Below are 11,127 nucleotides of genomic sequence, written 5' to 3' on the forward strand. Positions count from 1 at the left end.
CCCGTCGCCTCACGTGCGTCGCACGTGAGGCCGGGGTTTTGGGACTGGGCCGGTCATTTGGATCGGGCCCAGTTCCGGGGTCTTACATCCCACCCTCCTAAAAAAAAATTTCGTCCCCGAAATTTGCGTACCTGCAGTTTTAAAAAGTTTAGAATACTTCTTCCAAATCAAGTCATAACACTCTTCAAATCCAAGTCGTCTTGTCTGACCAATGTCAAATAATTCTATTCACCATACTTTCTCTGCACACTCTGATTTAAACCTCAACATACCCGTGTCAAGTCTAGATTTTTTTTTTCTAGAATTACTTGCTTGTTGGTACATTCATTATTATGTCTTATTCCGTGTGAACACTTTCGAAAGTTAAAAGTTTATATTCTTCTTTTGACAATCAATCAAACAAATGTTATGTAACTATTTAATCTTTTCTAGCAGCATAATAAGTTGTCTAACAAAGAGCAGTGGGCATGGCAAAACAATAAATAGAAATAAATATTGGGACTAGATTAATACCTGTCGTCAACACATCAGAAGCCTGTGCATCTTGCTGTGTAAGTGCAAATACTCTTCCTTGAGTCTTTGGCCCCTAGCTTCCTTCATTGCCTGAGTAGATCTATTCTCGTTTCTTTGTGGGCAGTCTGCAATTTTATGACCTATCTTACCACATCTAAAATAGGCACCGGTGTTCCAATGGCAATCCTTGTCAGCATGAGCCTTACCACATCTGGAACATTTATTGATATTCATCTGCTTAAGGTTGTCACTCGTGGATTTCTTGTTTGAACTTTCGACGTTTTCATTGCTCTGCCCCTGAAATTCATTTGACCTGTTTCTCTTCTTTTGGTTTCTTTCCCTTTCCAACCGTTCATCAATAACTTCCCTTTCAATTATTAAAGCCTTATTTACCACAGCTGCATAGGTAGTCAATTCATAAGGTACCACTTGTTTTCTAATTTCAGTCTTTAGTCCCATCTCAAATTTATGCGTTCGATCTAGTTCATCTTCGACTAACTTTGGAACAAATTTCGCTAGCTCGGTAAATTTAGCTTCATATTCTGCAACAGTCATATTTCTTTGCTTTAGGTGAATAAACTCCTGCTCTTTCTGCATTCTTACACTCCGAAGAAAATACTTATCATAAAATGCTCCTCGAAATCTTTCCCAAGTGAGTGGCTCCCTATCCTGCTCATATTTATGTTCCAACATCCGCCACCAGTTGAATGCCTCACCTTGCATCATGTATAATGCAAACAAAATCTTTTCATTATTCTGGCATCTCAAGACAGCAAATGCTTTTTCCATCTCTATAAGCCAATTATCTGTTTCCAACGGTTCTGTAGTCCCCTTGAAAGCTGGAGGAGCCAGCCTCTTAAATTCAGCTATACTGCTGTGTTGTTCACACTGTTCCCCTCGTCCTTGCTGTGGCTGTGTCTGGGGCAACTGTGCTTGTTGTTGGAGCAACTGCTGTTGCACTTGCTGTTGCATCTGCATAAGGCCCACTATGGTCTGCATAACTTGGCCTAGGCCTGGCTCTTGTTGTCCTGTCTAAGTATCACTAGCAGGATTGACGACTCCCTCCTGCTGAGGGGTGTTACCAGCTTGTTGGGGTGTACTGTCATTTTGCGGGTTGGGTGCCTTATTAGTAGCTCTGCGAGTAGTCTTTCTCGTCCGACGTGGAGGCATCCTGATCTATGTCTATCAGATAGCAGCATACCAATAATAAGCTTACCAGTTCATTACAAGTACATAGAATGGTTGTTACAATCATCATAAACTAACGTTCCAATGTCCCTAGTGTCTACCCACCTACACTCATGTCATGTCAGAGTTTTTTTTTTTTTATCTTAGAATTTATCCATTCATGCTCTGATACCATAAAAGTTGTCACGCCCCCGGCCCGAGATCGCGAGCCGGGGGTCCGCGCCAACCGCCGCACACCCATAGGGAACTCTCCCTACAAGCATGCAAGGCATCTAAACCAAATATCTCAAATATATAACTAAAATAATTCAGCTGAAATAAATGCAATCTTATTCCATTGACTAACTCAAGTCATAGGGTTTCACAAGTCTAAATACGCAGCGGAACAATAAAGATAAAACATCAATTTAAACAAAGCCTAATCTAGGATAACTTGTGCTTCAGTTCTTCTAGTCGCTCTCCCATTTTAAATCCCCGATAGGTTAGTTCTCAGAATCTGTAAAACAACAAGAAATTGTATAATGAGCTAGACAGCCCAGTAAGTAATAAACACCTTAACTAGTCAGTTCATATAATAACATAAAATATAAATACAAATTACGATGAATCAACATAATAACATAATCAATTCCTTTTCAAGCACAAATTCATTAAAATTCGTATTTTTCAAATATCTATATACATAATCATAAATCTGATTCGAAACAAATCATATTCATCTCATCAGCCTTTAGCTACGACCACACTTATACCCTGTGGCTAGGCCAGAAATAGAACCACACTTATACCCTGCGGAGTGGGCCAGAATACCGCACTTATACCCTGCGGAGTGGGCCAGAATACCATACTTATACCCTGTGATGGGGCCAGAATTGCCAATGCATAACCCCCTATTGGCAGGGTCCAGAACATAGCCAGGCTGAGAGTTCTAAATCTGATGCACATCAAAATTCTTTTGTAACATAATAGATATATCATAATTCGATCTAAATATGCATATACGATAAAAAAAAAGTAATATAACAATAGTCCGAAAAATATTATTCCAATTCACATATCCATTTTTCATTCAAAGCATCATCTCGTAAAATTCATAAATCACATATAATATTCATTAACAATTTATTCGATGCAAAAATAATATTATATAAATGAAGAGTCTAGAGAAGGCAGTTCATTACTGACATGGAACGCGATCCACAACAAATCCAATTAATCTCACAAATTCCTCGCAGAACCTAATATCCAAAAATCATATTTTCTTTTAAAATTAATCACAATATATATAAAACTTAAATTTTAATATTCTTCCAGGGCCGACCCTGCAGAAGTGTCTAGCCCCCCCCAGGTTCAGGTTCGGATTCGGGTTCATACCCGTAAACCACCCTTTCCCTTTATTTATTTATTTATTTTTTTTTTCTTTTTCTTGCTTTTCTTTTCTTTTATTTTCTTTTTCTTTTTCTTTTCTTTTTCTTTCTTTCCTTCCCTTCCCTTTTCTTTTTCTTTTTCTCTTTTTTTTTTCTTTTCTTCTCTTCTCCAGAACCTTCTCCCGACTTCTTTCTTCCTTCCCCTCTTTCTTTCTTCTTTCTTTTTCTTTCTCCTCCTCCTCTTCTCCCGACTTCTTCTCCTTCCCCCCCTTTCTTTCTTCTTCTTTCTTCTCCCGCGAAGGGAGGTCGCGAGCTCGGGAGAAGCCAAGTCAAGGCCGGCGGCGCCCGCGACGGCCGGCCCTCTCCTTCTTCCCGCGGAGGAGGCATGCGGACGGGAGAAGAAGAAGAGCCCACGACGGTCGGCCTTCTCCTTCTTCCCTCTCTTCTTTCTTTCTTTCTTTCTTTCTTTCTTTCTTTCTTTCTTGTTTTCAATTGGTATACAAAGAAATGAAGGGTAGAAACCCTTACCTCAGCCCCGGCGAAGATCCGGCGGCAAACGGAGGAGGAAAGGGTCGTCCGTGCTGTGGCTGCTCGGCTCTCTCTCTCTCCCCCTCTCTCGGACGGCAGCCCAAGGAAGAAGGATCCCCCCCTTCTCCCTCTTCTTGGTGTGGCGGCTCTCCTCGGTGGCCTTAAGGAGGAGAGGAAGCCCTAAAAACAGGGCTTCCTTCTTCTTCGGGATGGAACCAGTCCATCCCGTCGCCTCACGTGCGTCGCACGTGAGGCCGGGGTTTTGGGACTGGGCCGGTCATTTGGATCGGGCCCAGTTCCGGGGTCTTACACTCAGATTATTTCTTACAGAAGTCCTTAGAAAACTAGATTGCTAGCGCAGCTTGGCAATGTAAGCATGCAGATTAGGAAACTAGGTGGCTATACTGTGTCGGAGCATTTGTTTGGCAAGAAATGCCTCCAATATACTATGGGCGGCTTAATTAGCAACGTCAAATTCTTTGCTCAAGGTTCGATGAAGTCAACCTCTGAAAAAACCCAAGCAGACGACCCGCGGCTTTCTTTGTTCTTAACCTTTCTTGACTTGGCTTCTGTTGGTCTTGCTCCTTTTTCTCTTTTTTTCTTCTTTTTCCTTTTATTCTTTCTTTCTTTACTTCTCTACACTTTCCATTCTCTCAATGAATAAGTGGATCTTACCTAATTCTTCGGCTCCAAAAATTCCCTATAAATTTAGTGCAGCCCTATATTTGTCTCATGGGCTAATGGCCTTATATGTTGGATTTATTTCCTAAAAATCTGAATTGTTTCTTTGAAAAAAATGCTTAAAATCTTGGAAAATTATATTTCTAATATAATTCAAATTTGAACGAGAATAAAAGGTCACATTGGAGCAAGATTTATGGATTTCTTTCCTTTCGCCATCATTGTGTAATCTTGTTACAATCATGTAAAGTTATTTACAGAAATGGGCATCTTGTTATAATCATGTAAACATTAGGAGATTGGCATCCCAATCTTCGACAGGATTGAGCATCGCAATCTTTGATAGGATTGGGCATCCGAATCTCTGTTGGATATCCAAAAACCTTAGATTCCTTCATATATATTGGAAATTATGGATGGGAGATTGGCATCGTGGAAGTGAAAAGTCCTTTCTATACATAATTTATTAGTTGCATCGGGTTTGCCAACTCAGTGGTAGACCAGGCTAATGATTAACCACCATGCCATCCATTTCTGCCACCTCAACCAATGCTGATTCCTCCTCCCTTTTCCCAAACCTCAGACCCAATCCTAACCCTAATCCTAAACCCCTCCCCTCCTTGTCCTCCTCCATCGCAGCCTCCGCCATTGCCTATCACCAACTAGCGACTGCGGCCACCACCTCTCTCAATGATCAGTGAGCAGTGCCTCTGCTAATGCATCCATCATCCTGCTTGATTTCGTGGATCTTTTTTGTGAAAGAGAAGATAGTGGTTGAAGGATGCATTTTTCTTGAAAACTAGGTTTCTTTCTGTGGAGTGATTGAATATTCCGTAATTGATTTTGATGAGCTCAAAGCATTTGAGTATGCCTTATATTGTTCTAATGAATTCAATTTAGTATTTCAAGTAAATCTTTATGAAGTTCTATCTAAGTGCCTTGAGCTTTGGTTCAGAGTATTTTGGTTAAGTATTGAACTCTATTTGAACCAAAGTCTGCATCACGAGTCGACTCCTGAAATTTACGAGTCGACTTCAGGACACTTGAAGTTTCTGGAACAAGCTCGAGTCGACTCTGGGACTCTCCGAGTCGACTCCGACTGAGAACAGACAGAAGGACAAAACGATGAATTTTAGACCCTGTTAGCGAGTCGACTCCAAAAGGTTGTGAGTCAACTTCGATGCTTGGCGAGTCGACTCCAGATGGTCCCGAGTCGACTCCATGGAAAAGCTGACAAAAATACAGAACATTAGTTTTTGAGACCCTGTCAGCGAGCCGACTCGCGAAGACTTCGAGTCGTCTCCCACATCAGCCGAGTCGACTCCCAGTTTGTCCGAGTAGACTCCCCGAGGAAAGCAGTCTGAAAGGCAGAGATTCAGTTCCGGAAACCCTATGAATGAGTCGACTCCAAGTGTTCCAGAGTGTTAGATGTATGCCCTAGAAGCCAATCTGGCTGACACATTATTAATGCTAGGACATAATTTTGTACTTGACTTTACTATTATTGAATAAATAAAAGGCATCTTTTTCATTCATATTGTTAATGTGTCTATGAATCATCCAAGGAATTAATAAGATGATGATGCATATTCTCAAGAGTTGAAAATTTGAGCCATGCATCATTGGTGATTAATTTCTAAATGCTCCTGATCGATGGATCATCACGTGGACGGTGATCGATCCGATAAGATCAGTGCACAAATTACTTTTTTTGTGGATGGACGAGACTCGAGTCCATGGTGTGGGGACACTGAAGTAATAGTGCAAGTGCTTGTTAGAGAATAAGGGTACTGAGCGTGACCAAGATAAGAAGTCACTTAGATGTCTATCCACTCGTCAGTGACTTGCTTGATGTTGCAGTAGTGTGACTGGTCCTTTGACCTGCGGTGCTTCGGCTATCCACAGTGAGGTTACTGCAGTTTGACTGTACGTATACATGGTCTCTAGACATATGGGTCCATGCAGTGTAGATTGGCTGCAGTAAGTTCACTGTAGGAGTAGGGTATGTACCTATATGAAATCTATCGACCTTGATAAATAAGGAGAGATCCTATGTGATTTATAAGACTGAGTTTGTAAGACCTCGGCAGGGGCAGTATGTCAGTGGAAAAAGAGTTTTCCACTCTCGAACTTAAGTCGAATAAATCTTGACATATGATGACGATGGGGTTTGACGAGTTGTCCATGACCTCCATCCTGTAGGGATCTACGATAGAAGGACTGTATCATACGATAACTGCACCTAGATGTTCATTATTCTATTCTACTGGATTGCTACTACATACTGCTAGGTGTCACTTGTGGATGTTGGGACTCACGTAAATTTACCTGATGATCGGTAAACCCTGACGAGTAGAAGTGAAAATGTTTAAGTCCACTGAAAGGTGTTTCAGTGATATTGTGATGGAGATCTCAATATGTCTCATTACCAGTCAGATTAGAACCTATGAGGTCACACACATTAGAGGTTCTGATTATTAGGATTGTCGAATTGTGATTTGGAATCACAATGTCAATTGTCAATAAGATTGATGTTCGAAATAACCCACTAAGAGTTAGTGACTTAAATGGAAGAATTAAATAATTATAATTAGATTATAATTAAGTATTTTATTGCTGATTAATGAGTCAAATTATGTTGGGTCTGACCCAAAGAAATTTGACTCAAATCCTAGTCAAGAGTTGGCTAGATCGAGTCCCTAAAATCCCAACCTAATTCAGCCATTTTCCTAAATATTGCCTCCCTTTTGATGCCCTATTTTGAGGAGTCAAAATAGACAAGAGTGGGCAGCCAAGAGGGCAAGGAGGGGCATGGCCCCCTCTCCTTCTTTGCTGGGAGCCGGCGCCCCTTGATTCAAGGAATCAAGGGGCCCGCCAATAAAAGAAAGGCAGCTTGAAACCTATTAGGAATAGGTTTCCTGGCGCACAGGGTTTTGAACCCTATAAAAAGGGAGCCCCATGCCCCAAGAAAAATCAGATTTCTTCTCCCAAGCGTGGGGCAGCAAGGTTATGTTTTTTGGGGGATTTTAAATCAGCAAAAAGGGAGAGAAAAGAATCAAAACAGTGAAGGGTTTTCTTCTTCCTTTTGAAGGCTGCACAAGGTGGGATCCTTGTGATTTCTTCTTCCTTCTTCTTCGACATCCAAGAGAGGCTTTTGTAAGGAGCTAGCACCCCGGTGAAGCCCCATCTCTGATCTTCAGCAACCTCGTGTGGATACTTGTAGAGGCCGGACGTTTGTGCGGCTACAAGGAACCAAACCACGATCATCGGTTGCGGTGTTCTTCTACCCGCACAAAGGTGAAGATGAGATCTTCATTTGAATTTTTAGATTTCTGATTTGCTGGTAGTATAACAATTCATAATTAATTGTTAGATCTTAGTTTAGTCCCTATCTGAATTTTAAAAAGGTTTTGAATCACTGATTCAGAAAATTTTTGAAATCCATTCGATCCTGCTCCGGCATATGCGATGCACCAGGCCCGGCATGCAGATTTCGCCACGATCGTCGTGCCGCTGCGAGGTAAACCAATACAGAGTCGACCCCCAAGTTAGCCGAGTCGACTCCAACAAGGCCCGAGTCAACTCCGAGGTAGATCAGTTCAAAAGACAGAGAATCAATTTTTTGGTCTCTGAGAGCGAGACATCTCCCGAAGATCTCGAGTCGCCTCTCAAGACAACCGAGTCGACTCCAAGAAAATCCGAGTCGACTCAAGAAAGAAAAATAGAAAGTTGGATTTCTGAAACCATGAGAATGAGCCGACCCCTAAGTGCCCGAGTCGTCTCTATCTTCTGGCGATTCGACTCCAGTTTGGTCCGAGTCGACCCCAGGACGAGGCATGCACTTTAATTCAAATCTGGAACAGTGGCCGAGTCGTCTCTAGTAAAGTGCGAGTCGACTCCAGTAACAGTCGACTCCAGTAATAGTCGACTCCAGATCGCGCGAGCCGACTCCAGATCGCGCGAGCCGACTCCGATCTCAATGGATACACTGTCAGAATGTGCAGACGGGTCAGAACGGCTCTAATCTCCTCTCTAACGGCTATTTTTCGAAGGAAATCACTTAAATAGCTAGAGTGAACAGTAGTAGATAACAAGAGAGTTATTCCATTTGAGCATTAAAAGGTTTTCAACCACCAAGAGCTTCCGTAGAGTGAATCCAAGCAAAAGAAGGAAAAAGTGCATTCAACTCAAACCAAAAGGGATTCCTTCACATTCAAAGCTCTACCTACTGTCTTACATCCTTCAGCTCATTCAAGAGAAGACTCAGAAATCGAGAAGCCCCTATTTCCTCATCTTAAGTCTGTTTGAGGGCTTCTAACTCAATCTTGTTTACATTATTTCATATTTGCTTTTTAGAAGCTTTCCTTGTGAACTTTAAACTCTTGTTTTTGTACTTGATTCAATTAGGAGATTGATTCAAGGGTTGTAAGGTTTGTTGGTGAGCCAAAGATAAAACCAACGGTGTAAGGTTATGGTTGGTGAACCGGAAAAAACCAACTGGATTTGATTGTGAACCAGGGATAACAATCGAGTGGTTCTAGTCGGTGAGCCTGTCAAAACTGACCGAGTTCGTTGTGACCTCGCAAAAACAACAAGTTTGGTTGTGAGCTTACAAAACAACCGGCTGTAATCCTAGAGATTATAGTAAACTCCCAGGTGCGGCTTGGGAAGTGGATGTAGAAGCAAGAGTCTGAACCATTATAAACCTTTTTGTGTTTGTATTGGACCTTGTCTCTTTCTCTCTCTTCACTCATTGCATCTAGTGATCTAACTAATTCACTTACAATAGATTTAGTTAATCACTCATCTTATTTTTAATTAATCAATAGTTAATTAAAACCCAATTCACCTTCCTCTTGGGTTGTCTTCTTGGGCAACTAGTGGTATCAGAGTAGGTACTCTCATATCGATTGGTGTTCCAATCTTTAAAAGAGTAAAAGATTAAGATGACAACCTCATTTGGAACTTTCCTTAGTGAAGGGCAATCCACCAATAGGCCATCATTTTTCAATGGTACAAATTATACCTATTGGAAGGCTAGGATGAGAATCTTCGTCCAAGCCCAAGACTATGATGTATGGAGCATCATAGTAAATAGACCACACATTCCAACACACACGATAGATAATGTGTCCATTCCCAAGCTTGAAAAAGATTGGGATGAATTTGATAGAAGAAAAGTACAACTTAATGCTAAGGCAATGAATATACTATATTGTGCCTTAGACCCAAATGAATTTAATAGAATCTCTACTTGTATTTCTGCAAAAGAGATATGAGATAGACTTGAAGTGACCCACGAGGGCACAAATCAGGTCAAAGAATCCAAAATCAACATGCTAGTTCATAAATATGAGCTATTTAAAATAGAATCTAATGAATCTATTACTTGCATGTTCACCAGATTTACTGATATTGTCAACGGCCTAAAAAGCCTTGGCAAAAGTTATACTAACAGTGATCTTGTCAGAAAGATTCTTTGCTGTCTACCAAGGTCATAGGAAGCCAAGGTTATGGCAATTCAAGAAGCAAAAGACTTAAACACGCTGCCACTTGAGGAGCTTCTTGGATCTCTAATGACGCATGAGCTCATGATGAAACAACACAGCGAAGAAGAATCCTCCCATAAGAAAAAGGTAATTGCCCTCAAGTCTACTTCTTCTAACAATGATCTTTCTTGCAGTAGTAGTAGTGAAGAAGAGGACAATGAGGAGGATGAAGAAGAGGCACTTCTTGTGAGGAAATTCAGGAAGTTTATCAATAGAAAGAAAACCTTCCACAAGAAAAGGTTCCCTTCAAGCTCCTTCCACAAGGAAAAGGGTAAGGAGAAGGAAAGTGAGGGAATCGGGTGCTATGAGTGCAAGAAGCCGGGTCATTTCAGAGCCGACTGCCCCACATTGAAAAAGAGGGGCAGATTCAAGAAGAAAGCCCTCTTCACTACTTGGACAGAATCCGACAACTCATCATTAGAAGAAGAATAAGAAGAGAAGGCCAACATTGTCTTATGGCCAATGAGGATGACGTAAGTATTGAAAATCATTTAGATTTTACCTTTGAAGAATTGTATGATGCTTTTAATAAACTAATGGAGGAGTATAGGACAATAACCTTTAAAAACAAAGAATTGAAGCTAACTAATCAATCTTACATTCATAAAACTGATAAATTGATTAAGGATAAAGATTCTATTATCAAAGAAAATTTAGAACTTAAAACAAGCAATCAATTGCTAATTCAAAAAATTGATACTTTAACTAAAGATAAAGAAAGATTAACTAAGAAAATTTCTGAACTTAAAAATAGTAATCATACTTTAAAAGATAATTCAATTAATAATGTTAAATCATTGAATGAAGAAAACTTGAAATTAACTACAGAACTTGAAAAATATAAACCTATTGTTGAGAAGTTTACCTATAGCTATGAAAAACTAGAAATGATTCTTAATAGTCAAAGAGCTGTGTTTAATAGAGCCGGGTTAGGATATAAGCCTAAGAACAAACAGAAATTTCTTAAAAACTTATTTATAAAAGTCGATAAAAGTAAAGCTAAAGATGTAACCTATTTTTGTTGTGATAGAATAGTACATAAAGCTAATGTGTGCAACTATAGAAAAACAGAAGCTAAAAGAAAAATTAAAAAGGTTTGGGTTCCAAAAGAAACTAACATAGCTAACCTAGAAGTACCTAAGAAAACTTGGGTACCTAAGACTGCTTGATTTCTTTGTGTATAGGAGTGTCTTGCGACCAAGCTCAATAAACACTGTTGGTACTTGGATAGTGGCTGCTCAAGACATATGACGGGTGACAAGGAGCAATTCTTCACCCTAGAATCTAAGAAAGGAGGTGTA

At 40.4% G+C, this 11,127-nt stretch overlaps 1 protein-coding gene across 1 annotated transcript; it reads right to left on the reverse strand.

The window, feature by feature from the left end:
- On the reverse strand, positions 1-3,657 carry LOC148699841 (uncharacterized). Its single transcript, XM_089927607.1, has 2 exons — positions 3,597-3,657; positions 1-2,939 (listed from the first exon to the last, which is right to left on the reverse strand). The coding sequence occupies exon 2, from the start codon at positions 1,510-1,512 to the stop codon at positions 520-522; it is 993 nt and encodes a 330-aa protein (XP_089783733.1). The 5' UTR covers positions 1,513-2,939; positions 3,597-3,657; the 3' UTR covers positions 1-519.
- Positions 3,658-11,127: the final 7,470 nt, after the last annotated feature.

Source organism: Phoenix dactylifera, chromosome 15, assembly GCF_051530095.1.
Source record: "Phoenix dactylifera cultivar Ajwa chromosome 15, Ajwa_hap1_PhDact_Kaust_v1.1, whole genome shotgun sequence".
Lineage (NCBI taxonomy): Eukaryota > Viridiplantae > Streptophyta > Magnoliopsida > Arecales > Arecaceae > Phoenix > Phoenix dactylifera.

Bases quoted from the DNA above. Each gene is read 5' to 3' on its own strand.
- LOC148699841 (XM_089927607.1), bottom strand. From the start codon at position 1,512: ATGCAGACCATAGTGGGCCTTATGCAGATGCAACAGCAAGTGCAACAG.